This window comes from Panthera uncia, unplaced genomic scaffold, assembly GCF_023721935.1.
Source record: "Panthera uncia isolate 11264 unplaced genomic scaffold, Puncia_PCG_1.0 HiC_scaffold_150, whole genome shotgun sequence".
Taxonomy (NCBI): Eukaryota; Metazoa; Chordata; class Mammalia; order Carnivora; family Felidae; genus Panthera; species Panthera uncia.
Window position 1 is genome coordinate 68,748 of NW_026058140.1, and position 23,840 is coordinate 92,587.

General features: G+C 35.9%; 1 protein-coding gene across 1 annotated transcript in view; it reads right to left on the bottom strand.

Moving 5' to 3' along the window:
* The window catches only part of LOC125917114 (mitogen-activated protein kinase 10), a 107,040-nt gene that overhangs the window by 66,871 nt on the left and 16,329 nt on the right, over positions 1-23,840 (bottom strand). The window contains exon 2 of the mRNA XM_049623375.1: positions 16,161-16,330. Coding sequence (XP_049479332.1) covers positions 16,161-16,330 — 170 coding nt within the window. The remainder of the gene's footprint in view (positions 1-16,160; positions 16,331-23,840) is intronic.

The window sequence follows — 23,840 nt, forward strand, 5'->3', positions numbered from 1 at the left end:
TTTGGTCCCGCATCGGGCTCTGTGCTGACAGCTCAGAGCCTGGGGCCTGCTTCGGATTCTGTGTCTCCCTCTCTCTCTGCTCCTCCCCCACTCATGCTCTCTCTCTGTCTCTCAAAGATGAATAAATGTTAAAAAAAAAAAAATTAAAATTCATTCATTCTGTATCAGCTGCTAGCCCTGCAGTGGGTATGTAACTAGGAAAAGGCAGCTCCTCTGGGTAAAGGGGACACCTCAGGGCACATTGCAGGATGGTGAGGGCACGCCCACATGCTCCTCCATCCATGTGCCCTTGTGCAGGGCAACATATTCCCCAACCATATTTTCCAATCCCAGGTGGAACCAAAGAAAACAACTTTTAAATATATTTGGCATTGCATCTCTCTGGTTTGGAAGTAAAATCTTGATTTTTATGAATGGACATATTAAAATCTTCTGTGGAAAATATTTTCAGTGATAAAAAACAAATATAAGTATAGGTGAGGAAGAGCATCACTAAGAGAACTTGAAAATACATGTCTTTAAAAAAAAGAAACCCCGTATCAAATGAAGTGGCTACATTCCCTCTCTGATTGTAATTTAGACTCCCCCCTCCTACAGAGAAGCTTAAAATGCAATGGTTCAACGCTGGATTCATAACTTTGGACATGTAAAATGAAACTCACTTGACAAGGTCAAATATTTTAAATAAACTTAATAAATCCGGGAGTAGAGAGCGGAACAAGGAAATGATAGGGCTGTCACTCAAACTTTCAAACTGAAAGATGTCTTCCTTCGTCCTCAGCTCCCACATTCAAATCCGTCATCAGAAAGACAACTCAGACTCTATAAACAGAATGTGATGCTGTAATGGGCCAGAAGCATGACTTTGGAGAGAGAGGGGCCAAGTACCTTCCTTCTGAGCTTTATAAAAAGCTCCTCTAAGCCTTAGTATTTTTAGTTATAATATTTATAACACCTACCTGCTCTTCTTTTGTTTTTTGTTTTTGTTCTCAGCCATTTTACCTACAGATAGAGTAGTAAATGAGAGTGATTTCAGAGTAGGAAATGAGAATGATTTCTGGAATCTGAGGAAAAGCAATTGCCATCTGTTATTTAGCATAATCTAACTGAAGACTTTGCTCCCTTTATATAAGGAATGTTGGCTCTTCCAAGATGCATTGGCTAGTGCAGGATTAGCCTTTAGGTATTTATATTTAAATTAGTTTATTTGTAAAAGTATAACCATGGATGCAATTCACTTATTTACTTTTAATCAAAAAAATGTTTAGTCCACCAAGGACTGGAGGATCCACTTTCAAGATGACTCACAAACATGGCTGGCAAGTTGGTGCTGGCTGTTGGCTAAGAGTTCAGCTGGGATTAAAGATTTGGGGACCTTGATTCTTCTCCACCCAGGCCTCTCCATGTGCCCAGGGTTTCCTCACAACCGGGAGGCTGGCATCCAAAGGCAAGCATCTCCACATACAGGGAGAAAGCCAGGCAGAGTTTGCATTGCCTTTATGACAAAGTCTCTGGGGTTAAATAGCATCACTTCTACTGTACCTCATCAATTAAGGCAGTCACAAAGGCCTGCCCTGGTTCAAGAGAGGGGCAAGAGTATGTGGGACCAGAATCATCGTTGTGGCTGTTTTTAGAAAATACAACCTCCCACATTGACTTTGTCACACACTAAATTCCTAAGCAGATTTGGATCTATTTCGGGTTTTGTTCATTTAATCTGTCTGTTGCTATATACCAGTACCATAGTGTTTTAACTGTTGAGACTTTATAATATGGTCTGATATCTGATAGAGCTCTTCTCCCCTCATTACTCCTCTCTTCCAGAGATCTCTTGGATATTTTTGCTTGTTTTTATTCTTTTTTCGTACTACTAATTTTTAAATTAGCTTGTCTGATTAAGAAGCTGTTGGTACTTTTATTGTGATAACATTGTACTTATAAAGTAATTTAAGGAACACGGACACTGCTTTAATGACGGAACTTCCCATCCAAAATCATGGTATACCTTTGAAATGCATAATAAATACATTTGTTCAAGGAAAAAAAATGTTTAATGTTTATTTTTGAGAGAGAGATAGAGTGTGAGCAGGGAAGGGCAGAGAGAGAGGGAGACACAGAATCCGAAGCAGGCTCCAGGCTCTGAGCTGTCAACACGGAGCCCAGTGTGGGGCTCATACTCACAAATCACGAGATCATGACCTGAGCCAAGGTCGGACACTTAACCCACTGAGCCACCCAGGCTCCCCTGGATGTACTTTAATCCTAACAATTAATCAGGATTTATGTATCTGGAAAAACAGTACATGGACCATAAGCCATTTTTATTTTTGCAGTGAAATCTATTGAAGCCTTGGAAGATAGGTCCTTAAAGAAATAAGAATCAGTCTCACTTAGTCATTTAATCTTTGGGATTAAAGTAGAGACTGAAAATACATACATACATACATACATACATGAATACATTCATAAATGATAGATAGATAGATAGATAGATAGATAAGGTTTACTAATTAATTCTCCTGATAAGGGACCTTAGCATTTCTACCAATATCTGATTTATAAGACTCAACCATCTGTAAGTACATAATTACCTCTGGAAATTTAAGTGACTATTTTTCCCCTCTGCTAAGGAAAATGCTACTGGACTACAAGTTCCTGCTATCAGTTTTTACTAAAGGGACACAAATTAATTACAAATTTACTGAAGGATGACAGATTCAGAATAAATGTCCATAATACACTCTAAAATCAAATATAATTTTTAAGATTATATACTACCAGCCCGTCAGTTTCAATTATCACAGTGACAATTATATATTTACAAATATGAACACATGCATACTTATTGATTAATACATAGAAATAGGAATTATATATATGTATATTATGTAAGCATACTGCCATTAAACTTCTACATAGTTTCTCAAAGTACCACATTTTCTCTGTGAAGGAAAAAATATGATATTTAAAAATCTTAGTTGTCAATGGAGAAATACAGCAAATATGTATTTGGGGATTGTGTTATACAAAAGGGCCAAAGGGCAAAATGTAGGAAAAAGATACAGTTTCTGTCCTATTGCACTGGACCACTGCCACCTCACACCTCTTATCAACATAAAAGCAATATTTGAAGCTCAATGTTCCTTATATCAACAAGGTTGCAGTTAAAGGTCTAAATTGTAAAATTAATGGGAAATAACAGGGATATAAAATGTGCTGGTATTCCATATGTGGATCAGGATAATCATCTCCACTGGTCAGGGGCTAACTGAAAATGTGTGATTAAAGCTGCATCATTTAGCACAACAGTTGTTTAGGAGCTCTAAGAAATGTGCCTTAGGACAGTGAGTGATGTTTCCAGAAACCAAGTAAAATCATCATTTGAGACCCACAGATCCAGTGTCCTTTGTGTTATTCAGGAAGTCTGTTATTTTTCATCAATACCCTGGATGATTTCACTTAAAATGATGGATACTTAAAATCAATCCTCTGGATGATTTTACCCATTTTCCTTCACACCATCAGCCTCATGACCACAAAACTCTTCTATCTAGTCTGTGCTTAAAGATGGTTAGCTGGGTCTGTGTAGCCACGTTACAAATTTAAAAACTAATATTTAACACTTGTATAAATATTGTGAATAATCTTGGTTAACTGAATCTCAGAATGAAGGCTATGACCAAAATGTTCCGATATTTCTTTGCTAGACTCAGCTATGGAAGAGTAGTAAAGTCGTTTTTTAAATCCTATGTTTGTAACTGTAATGTGAATATAATATGCACAATCTGCTAATAACACAGTTGTTACAATCAGCCATCTTCCTGGGTTATGTAAGTTGACCTTTTGCAATTTTCCACAGGTAGAAAAGAGTAACATTAAGTCTACCTTCCATGTTAAAGTCATGAAAATATCAGACTTAAGGCAATTTCTTGTATCTCACTTGTTTTAAACTTTGTGAGTCCTGTGAGATACTAATAAGTCCCCGTTTTATAGATGTGTAAACCAAAGTTATAGAGACTGAAAATTAAATACAGTCATTGATTAAACACAATGGTAAATCCAATTACCTTAAGGCATAAGTACATTTGTAACTATAGTGACTGAACATGATAATATAAGGTATCTTAAAGCATCTGCAATTGAATCGATAATATTTAAATGTGCAAATATTTTACAGAATTCAAAGAATTTACTCACTTAAATTCCTTCCTAATAATAATTATCAATAAACAGATATTCAATATCTTTCCATCATGTTGCTGAACATTGCCATGTTTCCATCTCTTTTGTTCTGGTACATTTACAAATATTCCATAACCTTTCCCAGCCATTTGGGGCGGGGGGGGGGGGGGGGAATGTGCTATTAGTTCAAGGGTGATTAAATCAGCATGTGCATGGAATAACTCCAATTCATCACTAAGATGAGAAAAGCTGTTAAAAGCATCAGTGACTCAATAGTGTCTTTTTCTTTAATAAAAATGAGCACATTAAAAAGAGGACTTACAGTAAACCATTTTTTAAGTACTTAAAGGCTATTATTATTTGAAGAAGTTTCCATGGACAGTGATTGCTCTACTAATATGGGTTGACTTGACATTTTATATATATAATTGGTAATAATATTAAAGTATATATATAATTGGTAATATTTATAGCATAATTATTATATATTATTACATTATAATATTATATCATATTCAATTAAGATAAATTAATCCATTGGATTAATATGTGTGTATTATATATATATTTTATATTATAATATAAATTATATATTAGTTATATATTCATTATGTGTATAAATATATGGATATATATCCAAGTTAACACAGATTAATACACTGGATTATTTCCAGGGCATCTTATAACTACAATTATTTTAACTTTAATTTAACTCTAATTGGAATTTCATAAAAATTTAGTTAACATAAAATGTGTCATCTTATTTCTAAATATTTAATTTTCTACACACAAGTTTTTTACAAAAAGCCACCCAAAGTCTATGCTTTTGTCAGTATTAAGCTGACATCTTTGATATAAATATCTTATAAAAGATCACCTTGCAAAATTGGATTGGGATTGCTTACAAGTTGTTATATGCAGATGACAAAGAGAACAAGCCCAAGAAGGAAAAGAATATGGTTTTCCTTCCTGGCATTTAAACTGTACAATCAGCTCTTTCCAGTTAAAGAGCAGACCAGCCTTGGCAAGTCTTCTCTGCTTAAGTTTGGTTGCTGACTTTTGCCACCACTTTGTCAGTTTGAATCATCTTTGCAGAAAGAAATATAGAAAACAGAAATGTTTTTTGGCTGGGCAAGCAACAGCAGGATGGAAGCGAGAGAAGATAGTGAGCTCTCTGCTGTTGATTTGTTCCTATGTACTTTTTTTGTTCTGGAGCGGGTAGTAGAAACAAAAAATCTGTAGAAACTCTTCTGATTGGAAAAATATTCTGAAAGGATTTTCTCATCTAGCTCCTGACCACTGTTGTTAAAAAAGCATCTTATAGATTACAATTCCCCACCTAGAAAGCTACAGAGGACTTATTTGTTCACATCGAGCAGCAGAATCATTGTTTCTTTCTTCTTTTTATTTTAAATTTATTGAGGTGGGGCACCTGGATGGCTCAGTCAGTTAAGCATCCGACTTTGGCTGAGGTCATGATCTCATGGTTGGGTTCGTGAGTTCGAGCCCCAGGCTCTGTGCTGACAGCTCAGAGCCTGGAGCCTGCTTCAGATTCTGTCTCCCTCTCTCTGCCCCTCCCCCACTCATGCTCCATCTTTCTCTCTCTCTCTCTCTCTCTCTCTCTCTCTCTCTCTCTCTCTCTTTCTCTCTCTTTTTCTCTCCCTCTCAAAAATAAATAAACATTAAAATTTTTTTAATAAAATTCATTGAGGTATAGTTGACATACAATATTATGAGTTTTAAGGTATACAACATAGTGATTCTACATTTGTGTATGTTGAAAAATAGTCACACTATAAGCCCAGTTAACCATCTGTCACGTTACAAAGCTAATACAATGTTATTGACTATATTCCCCATGCTGTACATTACATCCCCATGACTTACTTACTTTATAACTGGAAGTCTGTGCTTCTTAATCCCCCTCTCACATTTTGCCCATCCCTCAACCCTCCTTTCTTCTAGCAACCACCAATCTGTTCTCTGTATCAGTGAATCCAGGTTTTGTTTTGTTTGTTTTGTTTATTAGATTCCACATGAAGTGCAAAAATCATGAAGTATCTGTCTTTGAACTCAGTTTGCTAATATTTGGTTTGAGGATTTTTGCATCTATGTTCATCAAGAATACTGGCCTGTAATTTTCTTTTTTTGTGGTGTCCTAGTGTGGTTTTGGTATCAGAATGATGCTGTCTTCATAAAATGAATTTGGAAGATTTCCCTCATCTTCAGTTTTTTGGAAGAGTATGGCAAGGATAGGTATTAAATCTTTGTTAAGTAGAATTCACTAGTGAAGCTGTCTTGTGCTGGACTTCTGTTTGTTAGGAGGTTTTTGCTGATTCAATCGCTTTTACTAGTAATCAGCCTCTTCAGATATCTTAGTCTTAAAAGTTTATAAATTTCTAGGAATCTATCCACTACTTCTAGGTTGTTGGCATTTAATTTGTTCATAATAGTCTCTTTTGACCCTTTGTGGTATCAGTTGTAACTTCTCCTTCATTTCTGATTTTATTTACTTGATCCCTCTTTTTATCTTGATCAATCTGGCTAAAGGTTTGTCAATTTTGTTCATCTTTTCAAAGAACCAGTTCTTAGTTTCATTGATCTTTTCTATTATTATTTTAGTCTCTATTTCATTTATTTCCACTCTGATCTTTATTATTTCTGTTCTTCCACTAACTTTGGGCTTCATGTGTTTTCCTTATTCTAGTTCCTTTAGGTGCAAAGTTAAATTGTTTATTTGAGATTTCTCTTGTGTCTTTTTTTTAATGTTTATTTATTTTTGAGAGAGAGAGAGAGAGAGAGGGAGAGAGAGAGAGAAAGAGGGAGTATGCACAAGTGAGTGAGAAGCAGAGAGAAAGGAAGAGAATCCCAAGCAGGTTCTTCACTGTCAGCACATAGCCCCAATGCCAGGCTCCATCTCACAAACCTTGAGCTCATAGCCGAGCTGAAATCAAGAGCCAGACACTTAATCTACTGAGCCACCCAGGCTCTCCCTCTTGTGTCTTTAGGTAAATGCTATGAACTTTTCTCTCGGAACTGTTTTTGCTGCATCTTCTAGATTTTGGTATGTTTTCTTTTGTCTCTAGGTTTCTTTTTATCATGTTGTTCTATCTCTTTATATCTGTCGTTTTTACAGTATTCTTCTTATAATTGATTTTTAGTTTCATATCATTGTGGTCAGAAAAGATGCTTGATATGATTCAATCTTCTTGAATTTATTGAGACTTGTTTTGTGACCTAATATGTGATCTATTCTGGGGAATGTTCCACATGCACTTGAGAAGAATATGTATCCTGTTGCTTTTGGATGGAATGATTTATAAATATGTTAAGTCCATCTGGTCTAATATATCATTTAAGGCCTATGTTTCCTTATTGATTTTCTATCTGGATGATCCATCCATTGATAGAAGTTGATTGTTAAAATACCGTACATATTGTATTGCTTTCAGTTTCTGCCTTTAGGTCTGGTAGTATTTGCTTTACATATTTAGGTGCTCCAATGTCAGTTGCATATGTATTTACACCTGTTTTATCTTCTTATTGGAGTGACCCCTTTATCATTAGGTAATGCTCTTCTTCTGCCTCTTTTATTATAGTCTGTTTTAAAGTCTATTTTGTCTAATATAAGTATAGCTACCCCAACTTTCATTTTGTTTCCATTTGAATGAAACATCATTTTCTATCCTTTCACTGTCAGTCTGTGTGTCCTTACATCTGGAGTCTCTTATAGGCAGTATATAAATGTGTCTTTTTTAAAAATCCATTCACCCCCTCTATGTCTTTTAATTGGAGAATTTAGTCCATTTACATTTGAAATCATTACTGATAGGTATGTGCTTATTGACGTTTTGTTTGTTGTTTTCTGGCTGCTTTTGTAGTTCTCTCTTTTTTCCCTGCTGGCTGGATGACTTTCTTTAATGTTTTATTTAGATTCCTTTCTTATTTTCTTTTTTATATTTACTATAAGTTTTTGCTTTGTGCTCACATATAACAGCCTATTGATATAACAGTCTATTTTTAAGTCAATAGCAACTTAAATTTGTACACATTCCAAAACTCTACACTTTTACTCCCTTGACAATTTATATTTTTGATGTCACATTTTAAATCTTTTATTGGATGTGTCATCTTTTATTGTATGTAGTTTTAGTTAATTTTACTACTTTTGTCTTCTGACCTCTTTAAGTAGATTTATAAGTGATTAACTTACTACCTTTTCTATATATTTACCTTTTCCAGTGAAATTTTCACTTTGATATGTTTTCTTGTTATTAATTTTTGCCTTGTTTTTCAGCTTAAAGAAGTCCCTTTAATATTTCTAAGGCTAGTTTGGTAGTAGCTAATTCCTTTAGCTTTTGCTTCTCTAAAAAACTCCTTATCTCTTCTTCAAATCTGAATAATAATCTTTCCAGGTAGCGTATTTTTGGTTGAAAGTTTTTTTTTGCTTTCAGCACTTTGAATATATTGTGCCACTCCCTTCTGACCTGAAAAGCTTCTGTTGAGAAATGTGCTAACAGCCTTATAGAATTTCGTTGTATGAAAGAGTTTTTCTCTTGATGCTTTTAAGATTCTCTCTTTAAGTTTTGACAGTTTAATTATAATATGACTTGGAATTATAATTATCTTGGCTTCCTGGTCCTGGATGTCTGTTTCCCTCCCCAGGTGAAGAAGTTTTCAGACAATATTTCTTTAAATAAGCTTTCTGCCACTTTCTCTCTCTCTTCTTCTGGGACCTCTATAATGGGAATGCGATTCTGCCTGATGTTGCCCAGAGGTCCCTTAAATTATCTTCATTTATTGTTTTTCTTTTTGCCTCTCATTCTGGATGAGTCTATGCTGATCCATTCTTCTACTTTATCCAGTCTGCTGTTGACCCCCCTCCACTGCCCCCAGCATATTTTTCAATTCAGGCATTGTATTCTTCAGCTCTGTGACTTCTGTTTGGTACTTTCTTATATTTTCTACCTCTTTGTTAAAGTTTTTATTATGTTCATCCATTCTTCTCCCGAGTTCAGTGAGCATCTTTAATAACCATTACTTTCAATTCTTTATGAGGTGTATTACTTATCTCTGTATCATTGAGGTCTTTTTCTGAAGTTTTGTTTTGTTTCATTTAGAACATATTTCTGTTTACCTATTTTGTTTGGCTCTCTGTGTTTCTATGTATCTGACAAAACAGCTACTTCTTTCAGTCTTTATCCTTCTTATTCAAACTTTCCCTAGCTTTTGGGTTTCTTGAACCTTTGTAATTGTCTAAACTGCCTGATTTATTCTTGATATAGCCCCTAGTTGAGGGTGTGCCAAGACTTTTCAGTGATCCAAGGAGAAGAATCTCATTTAGCACCTGGTTTCAGGCTGATGGGAGCCAGACCCTCAGGCAGCAGCTTTTAAAGTCTGCAAATATATACAGTCCTGTGGGACTGCATTTATAATACCTGTTGGCCTTTAGCCCAGGAGATCTGGAGGTGTCCCTGGGTGAGTTGCAATTGGGACTCCAGAAAAACTTACAAGCTCCTTTCTGGGAAGTATCATCAAACTGAGCTATCTATAGTCAAGGGAGTACACAAGGATGATGTATCCTTGCTTATGTTCCCTAGGAGCACCTCCTAGACCTCTAGATGTGTGGGAAACTGGAAGCCTGTCCATCAGGCTGAAGCTCCAGGCTAAGTAAATAGGTCTTTTTCATAGGAAGATTGGACTTGTGTTTCAGTCAGCTGTGTACCTCCCTGGGGGTGGTGGCCTGTCAAGAGGTGTCTTTCTGATTGTTACAGTTCCATGGAGTTCTGGAATGCCAGTCCTCTTGGCACCAGGGTCAGGTGATCAAGGGATGCCCCCTGTGTAGATTACACATGGCTTCTGGCTTTAACAAGGCAGCTGAAGAGTGTACTAGGCAGGGTATGCCTGCTAGCTTCAGAAAGGCAGCAAGAAAATGTCTTGTTTATGCATGCCTGCAGGCTTCAATGATGCAGCAAGAGAGAACCCTGTCAGTGCAGGCACTAGTGTTAGGCTGAGAGCGGAAAGATGTCATAACTGCTTGTACTTGTCCACGCCAGCCAGGGAACAGGGAAGAGTTACAACTACCTGTGCTCTCCAGTTTCAGCAAGTGCTATAACTGCTTACCCCAAACTGTCCCAGCAATGCCATGATGCCATTTCCAAGCTCACCTGCTTGTGCTAGCAGGCTGTGTGAAGAGTATAATGATGGCATCTGTTAATGCTTCTGTCTCCAAGGAGGATCTCAACTGTCCTTCACTCCTCCAGCCAATGACCTCAAATCAGCAAATGATTCTCCTTCACATATAATCTAGGTATTTTCCAAACTGCTGTTTATTCACTTGGTCTTGGGAAGAGCAAAACCACACATGAGCCTTCCAGGAGGGGAACATCAGTTTCCTATGGCACTCTGAGATCCCCAGACATCAGCCCCATTGGTGCTCCAAACCAGACATTCTGAGGACTCATCATTCTGGTGCACATCTCAAGGGCTAGGGTGCCCAATGTGGGACACCAGCCCTTTTCTCCTTTGGGATATGTGCCTATCTGGTGAGATCCCTCACCAGATATGTTGCTGCACTGGGGGTGGGATTTTTACAAGATTGTTTCTCTGCCTCTCCTACCATTCTCAATGTGGTCCTTTCACCCTTTGTTGTGGAGAAGAGTTCATCTAGTTTTCAGATCTTTTCCATATGAAATGATCCATATGTAGGTGTAGACTTGGGAGTCTATGGGAGGAGGTCAGTTCAGGACATTGCTACACTGCCATATTGGACCCTGCTCAATCATTGTTTCTTTCTGTTACAATAGATTATCTTTTTTTCTCAGAGGTAGAAAGGAAATTTTCATTTATTCCCAAATATTTCATATTAGATTTTATTTAATGATTCTCAGTAATGACACTGTTGGTCCATCATCCATGGTGAATGATAGCATAGTAGTGATTAATTCCTTTTGAAGATATTTTGCTATTGCCTGTGTTCCCCTGATAGTAAATAAGCAATGAAGCAATCCAAAGAGAGGAAAGAAAGTATAGGAACCCAATAATAATTTAAAGTAATTGAAACAGTAGAAATGAGAATCCATTTCAAACATAAGTACCAATATGCCAACATTTACACTTGAAAAGTAAAATCCTTCTTACACAAACACACAAAATTTTATAGTGACACATGCAAACAAAAATTGATCCTCCATGTTTTATTCCTGGTTATAAATAAAATAAAGCAAAATAAATGAATCATCTGTTTCAGATTGTCTGCCCCACATCCCAGGATCCCCAGATATGCCCAGTTTCCAATATCTCCCAGTCACTACACTCAGAATTGTATGGGACATTCAAAACACACAAATTTGAGTTTTCGTGGACAGAGAAAAGGTCTGTGGATTTTAGAGACATGTCTGAAAATGGATGTGTGTTTGATATAAGGGATAGGTGGATAAACTCACCAGTGACAAAAGGCAATAAGAAGGAAATTAAAAGGCTGTGGAGAGGGCACATTAATACAACAATAGATACTCAAGAGAAATAAAACATTATAGACATGAGTTATGATAAATAAAGATATCTCAAAGCTAGGTTGAGGAAGAGGGACAAGGAAGGGACAACTACATTCATGTCTAGAAAGGAATGTGCCGGAATTGTGGTGTCCTGTACAGATGGTAGAGTAGTGAATTGGAAGATGAGGAAGAAGAGGATGCCATCCTATTTCTGTCCCTTCATCTTGGTCTTTGCTAGCTTTATTTCCCTCAGCTGTAACCCAAAAACTAATAATAATCCCAGGAAGCTCCAAGGCTAACATTTTGGAATTCAGGTATCTTTTCTGACAAATTTGCTGATAAATTTATTGTAAAACTGGATTAAAAATTTTACTCAAGGACACATGATTTATTGAAATCTATTTCAGTTAGTATACCTAAGAACTAAGATGATTTCTGTCCTGTACAAGGAGAAATAGAGGCTCAAAATGCCCAAAGAAATTTTTCGTGTATTTTCAAATCTTTCTGGTACAGTCTGCTAACTTCTTGAGAAAAATGGTGTTTTGGATCTATTTTTAAATCATTAAGGTCTATCAGTTTCCTTTCATTAGTGCCCTTACTTTCTGTGGCTGTTTTATTTAATGGAAAATAAAACAATCCCAATGAGTAATTTCAGCATCTGAACTGAGAAATGTAGGAAAACTTTCTCATGTTCTATAATTTTCCTTTTAAGAAAGGTAGCCAGAAATTCCTCTGCTTTCTCCATCTCCTCTCTTCCTTCATAAGATTTTTTTTCTTTTTGTCTTATTTCCTATTTCATTTTGAAAGTTGTTCATAAATGCAGTGATATCCCAAATGGGATTCCCACTCCCCAGGTAGTATACAAGACATCTAGTAGAATGCAGAAAATATAAACATACATTGTAATGTAGAAAGGAAATTAAAATTACTAATATTTAATAAACAAATTAATACTGGTCTCTCCCAAACACAATTTGTCCCCTGTCCCCTAGCAGCTGGTTACATATTACCTAGGGTAAAAAAATTTTAAAAGGAAAATGGAAATTTCATGGTTTGAGGGGGATTGACAGAGGCACCCTAAATTCCTTCCTCTGAAAACATTATAGTTCGGTGTGCCTGCTCTAGGAGATTTATCTTTACTATACCAATGGTATTAGTGTTGCTGCCACAACAAATCACCACAAACTTAATTGTTTAAACAACACAAATTTATTACCTGACAGTTCTGCAGATCAGAAGTCCTTACATGGGCCTCACCAGGCTAGTCAAGATGTTAGCAGACTGGTTCTTTTCTGGAGGTGCTAGAGGAGAATTTGTTTCCTTGCTCAATTGGGTTTGTTGTGAGACTCCAATTCCCTGTGGTTGCATGACTCTAATGCAGCCCTCTATTTTTCTTACTGATTGGCAGCTGATAGCAATTCCCAGCTTCTAAAAGCCAGACAATTTCTTGGCTCATGACCTTCTTCCTCTAGCTTTAAAGCCAGCAACGATAAGCAAGCCTCTCACATGTCTTAAATCTCTTATCTCTATTTTCCCATTGCATCTCTCTGACCCACTCTTCTGCCTTTCTTTTCCACTTTTTAAGAACTCATGTGATTAAATTGATCTCTCTGAATATTTCAGGATAATCCCCCCATTTTAAGGACTTAACCTTAATCACATCTGCAGAGTCCCTCTTGCCATGTCAGATAACATATTCATTGTTTCTGAGGATTAGAGTCTGGGCATCTTTGGGGGACCATTATTGTGCCTATCATGCCATGAAATTACTTTGTGCCACAAAGAGATTCAACTCATACCTGCAGCATAATTAATAAATAATAAAAACTGAAAATAAGAATTCCTTTAGCTGTTTAAACATTTGAAATGAAAGGTTTGGTCCATCGTTAAAAATATTTAACTGTTCCATTTTTCAAATTGCAGAAACAATTACTGATTGACATTAGGTAATTACTAAGTAAATTTCAATAAAGGCTTTGATATATTTGATAAATGGGGTTTAAATGCTAGTAAATGATTTAGTGAGTGCACCAACCATGCACAGCTGCCATTTACATTGACTAAGAATTGAGAATGAACTTAAAACCAGTTATCAAAATGAAGTAAATGTTTAAAACTTATGTCCACAGAAAACCTGTACATGGATGTTTAAAGCAGTTTTATTTATAATTGCCAAAACCTGAAAGCAACCAAGATGTCCTAAAGTAGGTGAAAGAATAACCTGTGGCATACCTAGACAAGGAATTATTCAGTGATAAAAAGAAATGAGCTATCAATCTATGAAAAGACGTGAAGGAATTTTAAGTGCATATTACTAAGTGAAAGAAGCCAATTTAAAAAGGCTATATTCTGTTTGATTCCGACTATATGACATTCTGGAAAAGACAAATCTATGGAAAGAGTAAAAAGATCAATGGTTGCCAGGAGTTGGGAGTAAGAGACAGATGAACAGGTGGAGTATATAGGATTTTTAGAGCAGTGGAAATACTCTACATGATACCATAATAATGGATACATAACATTTTACATTTGTTTAAATCCACAGAATGTACAACACCAAGAATAAATCCTAATGTAAGCTATGGGTTTTGGTGATTATGATGCATCAATGTAGGGTCACATTCTGTAATAAATATACCACTTTTGCTGGGGATGTCGATAATGGAGGAGGCTATGCATGTGTGGGGGTAGGAGGAACATGGAAAATCTCTGTACCTTCTTTTCAATTTTTCTCTAAGATGTTTTGCTCTTAAAAAAGTATTAAAAATAAAAAATGAAGTGAATCAGATTTTGAAATTGTTTTATGAAATATAAAATGAAGGTGTAATGAACACTACCACATTGTTGTCATCATAATTACATTATATCAAATGAGTGAAGAAAAGTTGTAAAGTAAAATCTGTTTTTAAATAAAATTGATTTCATCTTTATCTCATCTTTTAAAAGTATGCTTCTAAATGGACATTACTAATGTAGCAGTAATTTATATAACAAATAAGTATATTGATCTAAGTAAATATCCTCAATAAATAAATAAATAAATAAATAAATAAGTACATACATACATACATACATATTTATAGTACATATCCTAAATTTTTAGTTATGAGTTATCAAATTGAAAATTATTATACTAATAAGTTCATACTAAATACATTTGGTGGCTACATTACAAGTCAAAACTACATAGAATAAATGCTTATCAATCTGATATCATCACTTTTGCAAAAATTTTACCGAAGAGTTAATAAGATTTTGATTTGTCACCATTTCAATTTGCCACTAAAAAATGTCATAAAAGAATGGTTATTAAGGATGCCCAGAATCTTTCCATTTTGGAAACATTCAACAAACATTTTAAAAATACCACTTTTTCTAATAGGTAACTGAATTTTAAACATAGAACTTTAAAAGTCACAGGAACATTTGACATATAATTTATACTTATTTAGAATGCAGGGAATTTTATTTGCTGGTTATCTTAACACATATTTCTTGCTGCTAAAACATCCAAAGAAAATTTTCAAATGCATTAGCAACAGCTAGAAAACCTCCAGTTTTCTTGGTTTCTCCATGGTTGTTGTATAATGGACATTTTTTTGTGAGTAGAAAAACTAGTTACGAGCAAAATCGTAAATGTTTTTAGCACACGGGCAATGAGTTACAATAATGCTCATAATTTTACTTGTATTTGATAGAAAGTATTCTTCCATTCTCAAATCATGCTATATTTATTTATGTTTATTTGTATGCATGTTTATGATTAGTTGACATATACAGCATTGTTCCCTTTAAAAATACAAGTGAAATAAGTCAGACAGAGAAAGATAAATAGCTTGATTCCACTTATATATGGAATCCAAAAAACAAAACAAAGAGACAAACAAACAAAAAAACATACTCTTTTTAAAATTTATTTATTTAAATTCAAGTTAGTTACTGTGTAGTATTGGTTTTAGGAGTAGAACCCAGTGATTCATCACTTACATAAAATACCCAGTGCTCATCCTAACAAGAGCCCTCCTTAATGCCCATCACCCACTTAGCGCATTCTCCCACCCACCTCCCCTCCAGCAACTCTCAGTTTGTTCTCTGTATTTAAGAGTCTCTTATGGTTTGCCTTCCTCTGTGCCAAAAAACAGAATCTTAAATACAGAGAACAAACTAGTGATTGCCAGAAGGGTGATGGATGAGGGGATAAGTGAAATAGATAAAGGGGATTAAGAAGTACAAACCTCCAGTTATAAAATAAAGAAGTCACAGAGATGAAAAGTATAGCATAGGGAATACAGTCAATAAGATTGTAGTAATGTTGCTTGGTGATGGATGGTGACTACACTTTTCATGGTGAGCACTGAGTAATGTATAGAATTGTTGAATATGTTGCACACATGAAACTAATATAACACTGTATGTCAATTATACTTCAATCAATCAATAACAAACAAATAAATAAATAAATGTTAAATCCATTCCACTTACCAAACTATTCCCTGAGCCCCAGAGCCAATAGGCTTTAAATTCTGGTAGCGCTTGAGAACTGTGAAGGTTGAGTCTCCCACTTCCACACTGTAGAATTGGTTGTCAACTTTGCTTTTGCTCATGTTGTAATGTTTGGCAATATATGACACATCCACTTGTTTATCGAATCCCTATGAAAAGAAGAACAATAAAAATGTGAGACAAGCGAGCAACCAGAATGATCATGAGCTGTAGAAAAGCCTGTTCTTTTAATGATTACTAATTCAGTCATCTATCATCATTATATAAACCTGCATTTCATATGCAAAATATGTATTAGTCTATGTAAAATAACCTGGAGTAAAAGAACTTAGAAAAAATACATTAAAAATATTTGTTTTTGGTATTAAAACTAATAATAATAAAATAATCTTAGATTAGGTCTACATAATCTTTTTTGAAATGTTTCATTAAAACCATTTAATTATTGGGCCACCTGGGTAGCTCAGTCAGTTAAGCTTGGAACTTCCGCTCAGGTCATGATCTCACTGTTCCTGAGTTCAAGTCCCGCATTGGGCACTGTGCTGACAGTTCAGAGCCTAGAACCTCCTTTAGATTCTGTGTCTCCCTCTCTCTCTCTCTGCCTCTCCCCCACTCACACTCTTTCTCTCTCTCCATCAAAAATAAAAAAAGCATTAAAAAATTTAAAAAAAACATTTAATTATCTGTGAAGCAAACATCTACCAAACATATATTGGGCCCATATACTATGCTAGAAACTTCAGAGGTGATTCCTGATCATCCATTATAAGAGACGAGAAAGGATAGAAGATTGTATCTATATCCCTTTTCAAAAAGAAGTGAGATACAGAATAATGTGTAGTTTTAATTTTTTAATTAGGTAAACTTGAATTAAATGGTGTTGACTTCATTTGTTCTCAATAATGCCCAAAATGTTATTATCCTTCATTAAACACTGAACAATTTTAGTCCAAATTAACAGTATTCTAAAATGACACATGACATCTTTTTATTCTTTACAAGCTTAGATTTAAATATGTTGATTGTTGTATGTTTTGTTTATCTTTAAGACAAGTCCTACTATTTATTACGTTTAGCAATGGAAGAATCTTTCCTTGTAATTTGAATTATAATTTGTGAATATAATATAAATATCCATTATCCATGATTATTGTTTACCCATAAATATTTTTTTACTATAAATAAATTTATACTGCATTTTGTGACATTAAATAATTTCAACTCTGTAGCTGGAAAGGGCCTTACAAAATATTGTCTAGACTATTTCTTGTGACACACACTGGTGGATGCCTACCCAATAGTCATCCCCTCTCCTTCTTGCTTGATTTTGTTCAGGTTTTGAGCACTCTCATATTCTGTAGCCTCCTCCCCATACCCAGAATTGAAAACTGAATAATTCTCTTTAGAGGTGACATCGACCCTTGTGGTATTTGGGTGATTTGTGGGCATGTTTTCATATACCATATGACAGAAAATGTGCCTTGTACTTGGTTGGCTTATTGAATAATGCTAGTTGTCCTGCAATGAGTGGGACATTCAGGAATAATTTCTTATACAATGAATAGTTTCTTACATACCTTAGACTTTTGAGTTATGCCAAAGGTTTAATTACTAAACAAACAAAACCAAAACCCTGCCTTTAATGTTCTGAGCCTAGAATCTAAACTAAAGGATCTTTGTATGGTTTTAACACACATTGACTTCTGAAAACCTGATTCTCACATAATTTGAAGGAAGATTTAGACCTCCTTTGTCTCTGAACCTCTGGTTGGTCATAATACCACTGTCCTTAGAGATTTTAAAATAAAAATTTCATTTCTAAATCTAAAAAAATTGAAATATAAGTACAAACTAATTTGCCCCTGCATGTTCTTGGAAAGGGAGCCAGACACTACAAGTAATGTAAATGAGGAGACGACAGTGTGGACTGCATGGACATGAGTGGCAAAACCTACGAATCTAGAGCAATCTTATGCTAGCATCTTACAAGCCCAGACTCAAAGCAGAATGCAAGTCACAGGCACCCGCCTATGACTAGAAGACATATGGTGGCAGCAATCCAGTAGAAATGCACACAGACCTCAAAGAACAGAGTGGACTATAGATGAGGAATCCAGGTTTAAACTGAAAATTGAAAATTCAGGTAATTTATGAATACAATAAGGAGAGGTCTGAAATTCAGGAGACAGTCCAGGAAGCATGGAACAGGAAATTAAACAAGGCTATTAAAAATCAGGGCGTTGTAAATTTATTCAAGGAGGCAAAAATGGGATTTAGAATTTAAACAATGAGTGTGAACAACAGCAAAAACCAGAACATTAATATTTAAGCAATCCTTGATGTTAACCACAGTATCAGGAACTTCTCTCCATACTACAGTCCATTTCTACTCTAGGCTTTTTGGGTATCTCAGCAGACTAACCACTATTAAGATCTTCCCCCCTCCCCACCTGGCGTTGAAAGGTAAAAAAAGTAACTGCTGCTAGACTAACAAATGAATTCATTTGTCAAGGTTAATTTGGGATGAAGGAAGTGCCTTAACTCCATTTGTGTGTTCTGGCCCTTTTTTACATCCTTTAATGTTCTCATTTCTGACCACCCACAAAATTCTCAGCACAAACTAGCTTCATCAAACCTACATTATCCATTTCTATAGCCCCCACTTACTCTCTTCACTTCTGAAATGTCACTTGTTCCAACTACACTGCATATATATACTAATCTTAAGTAATATTTTATGTTCCAGACACTTGACTTAATGCTGTATCTTGGTACCACCCCACTCCTTCAGACTTGCCTATGGCTTTTCTAGCTCAGTTTTCAGACTAATCCTAAGAGATATTCTACTCAACATTTACAATCATTTAATCTAACAAATACTGATGATGTACATATTATGTGCCAAATGCTGGGGTTGGCCCTGGAAAAACAACAAAAAGAGAAGGTCTCTGTCTAGATGGAGGCAGTCAAGTAAGCAAGTAGTTAAAATATGGATGATATATTCTATAGTAGAATAAAGAAAAGGTGCTGGAAGCAAACAAGGAGTAGCAACTAATTGCTTGCATTCATTCATTTTCATTAATTCATTCATTTACTATGTATAATAAAAACAACTGCTAGATGCCAACCCACAGGTATAAATTGGTAATGCTTGAGAGGAAACATGATCAGTGTTTTCCCTGGACCTCCCTTCTAACTGGTTTTCAAATGTGAATGGGCACCTGAGGAGCTTGACCAAAGGCAAATCACTGTCATACCACATTGGAGATTTGGATGTAGACCACCACATAAATCCTGATAATCTGAGGATTAGATTCTGACTTGAGGAACTTGAGATTTGAGAATCTGACTTTGAGAAAGACAGCATTACAGCAGTCATTCTCAAGATATGCTTCCTGGAGCATCAATATCAGCATCACCTGGAAACCTGTTAGAAATGCAAATGCTCACTCCTGCCTCACACCTATTGAATCAGAAACTCTGTGGTCAAGGCCCAACAATCTGTCTCATTAAGCCCTTGAAGTATTCTGACGCATGTTGAGAACCATACACTATAGTGGAAGGATCACCCGAAGACTTTGAATCCGAACTTATACCTCTGCCTGACATATTTGAAAAGTAAAATGAGATTTCTGCATCTGCGTCAGGGAACACATTTTGCGTATTTATGTATTGCCAAATTACATTGCTCCTGGCACACAAATGGGAAACCAGAGTCCTAATTATGACAAGGATTACCCCTCATCTCATGTTGAAATATTTGAGAGAACCTCACTGACCCAGACTCAAAGCCTCAGTATTAAGAAAGGTCAACAGTTGGCCAAGTGCTATAATGGACTATATCATTTCATCTCAGCAATAATTCACAGTCCTGAGAAGCACCCTGTCATTTTTCCCAGTGCATGTCTGTAACAGAACTTTTTACAGGATGGGGAAGCTACATATAGTCTTGGCAGTTTGATAAAAATGGTTAAAACAATCACAGAGTGTATACCAGCAGCAAGATTTCAGTAAGAAGAGTATGAATTCCCAGTCAAAAAGTGACAAATAAAAGCTATCTAGTGCCTTGACACATTTTCTAAAATAAAAATTACTTCATGATCTTTTTTCTCCATTTTAAGCATATAATTTCTCACAATTACATTGAAAATCATCATTTTTAACTAATTAATTAATTAATTTTTAATATGAAATTTATTGTCAAATTGGTTTCCATACAACACCCAGTGCTCATCCCAACAGGTGTCCTCCTCAATGCCCATTACCCACTTTCCCCTCCATCCCACTCCCCCATCAACCCTCAGTTTGTTCTCAGTTTTTAAGAGTCTCTTATGGTTTGCCTCCCTCCCTCTCTAAATTGTTTTTCCCTTACCCTCCCCATGGTCTTCTGTTAAGTTTCTCAGAATCCACATAAGAGTGAAAACATATGGTATCTGTCTTTCTCTGTATGACTTATTTCACTTAGCATAACACTCTCCAGTTCCATCCACATTGCTACAAAAGGCCATATTTCATTCTTTTTCATTGCCAAGTGGTATTCTATTGTGTGTATAAACCACAATTTCTTTATCCATTCATCAGTTGATGGACATTTAGGCTCTTTCCATAATTTGGCTATTGTTGAGAGTGCTGCTATAAACATTGGGGTACAAGTGCCCTATGCATCAGCACTCCTGTAACCCTTGGGTAAATTCCTAGCAGTGCTATTGCTGGGTCATAGGGTAGATCTATTTTTAATTTTTTGAGGAACCTCCACACTGTTTCCAGAGTGGCTGCACCAATTTGCATTCCCACCAACAGTGCAAGAGGGTTCCTGTTTCTCCACATCCTCTCCAGCATCTATAGTCTCCTGATTTGTTCATTTTAGCCACTCTGGCGTGAGGTGATATCTCAGTGTGGTTTTGATTTGTATTTCCCTGATGAGGAATGACGTTGAGCATCATTTCATGTGCCTGTTGGCCATCTGGATGTCTTCTTTAGAGAAGTGTCTATTCATGTTTTCTCCCCATTTCTTCACTGAATTATTTGTTTATTGGGTGTGGAGTTTGGTGAGTTCTTTATAGATTTTGGATACTAGCCTTTTGTCTGATATGTCATTTGCAAATATCTGTTCCCATTCCATCAGTTGCCTTTTAGTTTTGTTAACTGTTTCCTTTGCAGTGCAGAAGCGTTTTATCTTCATGAGGTCCCAATAGTTCATTTCTGCTTTTAATTCCCTTGCCTTTGGAGATGTATCAAGTAAGAAATTACTGCAGCTGAGGTCAAAGAGGTTTTTTCCTGCTTTCTCCTCTAGGGTTTTGATGGTTCCCTGTCTCACATTCAGGTCCTTTATCCATTTTGAGTTTATTTTTGTGAATGGTGTAAGATACTGGTCTAGTTTCATTCTTCTGCATGTTGCTGTCCAGTTCTCCCAGCACCATTTGCTAAAGAGAATGTCTTTAATCCATTGGATGTTCTTTCCTGCTTTGTCCAAGATTAGTTGGCCATACATTTGTCAGTCTAATTCTGGGTACTCTATTCTATTCCATTGGTCTATGTGTCTGTTTGTGTGCCAATACCATGCTGTCTTGTTGATTATAGCTTTGTAGTAGAGGCTAAAGTCTGGGATTGTGATGCCTCCTGCTTTGGTCTTCTTCTTCAAAATTACTTTGGCTATTCGGGGTCTTTTGTGGTTCCATACAAATTTTAGGATTGCTTGTTCTAGCTTCGAGAAGAATGCTGGTGCAATTTTGATTGGGATTGCATTGAATGTGTAGATAGCTTTGGGTAATATTGACATTTTAACAATATTTATTCTTCCAATCCATGAGCACAGAATGTTTTTCCATTTCTTTGTATCTTCTTCAATTACCTTCATAAGCTTTCTATAGTTTTCAGCATACAGATCTTTTACATCTTTGGTTAGGTTTATTCCTAGGTATTTTATGATTCTTGGTGCAATTGTGAATGGGATCAGTTTCTTTATTTGTCTTTCTGTTGCTTCATTATTAGTGTATAAGAATGTAACTGATTTCTGTACATTAATTTTGTATCCTGCGACATTGCTGAATTCATCAATCAGTTCTAGCAGACTTTTGGTGGAGTCTATTGGGTATTCCATGTATAATATCATGTCATCTGCAAAAAGTGAAAACTTGACTTCATCTGCCAGTTTTGATGCCTTTGATTTCCTTTTGTTGTCTGATTGCTGATGCTAGAACTTCCAACACTATGTTAAACAACAGCGGTGAGAGTGGACATCCCTGTCGTGTTCCTGATCTCAGGGGGAAAGCTCTCAGTTCTTCCCCATTGAGGATGATATCAGCTGTGGGCTTTTCATAAATGGCTTTTATGATGTTTAAGTATGTTCCTTCTATCCCTACTTTCTCGAGGGTTTTTATTAAGAAAGGCTGATGAATTTTGTCAAGTGCTTTTTCTGCATCGATTGACAGGATTATATGGTTCTTATCTTTTCTTTTATTAATGTGATGTATCACATTGATTGATTTGTGAATATTGAGCCAGCCCTGCAGCCCAGCAATGAATCCCACTTGATCATGGTGAATAATTCTTTTTATATGCTGTTGAATTCAATTTGCTAGTCTTATTGAGAATTTTTGCATCCATATTCATCATGGATATTCGCCTCTTTTTTTTTAGTTCTCTTTTTTTGCTGGGTCTCTGTCTGGTTTGGGAATCAAAGTAATGCAGGCTTTATAGAATGAGTCTGGAAGTTTTACCTTGCCTTTACATTTTTTGGAACAGCTTGAGAAGATAGGTATTATCCCTGCTTTAAATGTTTGGTAGAATTCCCCTGGGAAGCCATCTGGTCCTGGACTCTTATTTGTTGGGAGATTTTTGATAACTGATTCCATTTCTTCGCTGGTTATGGGTCTGTTCCAGTTTTCTATTTCTTCCTGTTTGAGTTTTGGAAGTGTGTGGGTGCTTAGGAATTTGTTCATTTCTTCCAGGTTGTCCAGTTTGTTGGCATATAATTTTTCATAGTATTCCCTGATAATTGCTTGTATTTCTGAGGGATTGGTTGTCATAATTACATTTTCATTCATGATTTTATCTATTTGGGTCATCTCCCTTTTCTTTTTGAGAAGCCTGGCTAGAGGTTTATCAATTTTGTTTCTTTTTTTCAAAAAACCAACTCTTGGTTTCATTGATCTGCTCTACAGTTTTTTTAGATTCTATATTGTTTATTTCTGCTCTGACCTTTATTATTTCTCTTCTTCTGCTGGGTTTGGGGTGTCTTTGCTGTTCTGCTTCTATTTCCTTTAGGTGTGCTGTTAGATTTTGTATTGGGGATTCTTCTTGTTTCTTGAGACAGGACTGAATTGCAATGCATTTTCTTCTCAGGACTGCCTTCGCTGCATCCCAAAGGGTTTGGATTGTTGTATTTTCATTTTCATTTGTTTCCATAAATTTTTTAATTTCTTCTCTAATTGCCTGGTCATTCTTTAGTAGGGTGTTCTTTGACCTCCATGCTTTTGGAGGTTTTCCAGACTTTTTCCTGTGGTTGATTTCAAGTTTCATAGCATTGTGGTCTGAAAGTGTGCATGCTATGATCTCAATTCTTTTATACTTATGAAGGGCTGTTTTGTGACCCAGTATGTAATCTATCTTGGAGAATGTTCCATGTGCACTCGAGAAGAAAGTATATTCTGTGACTTT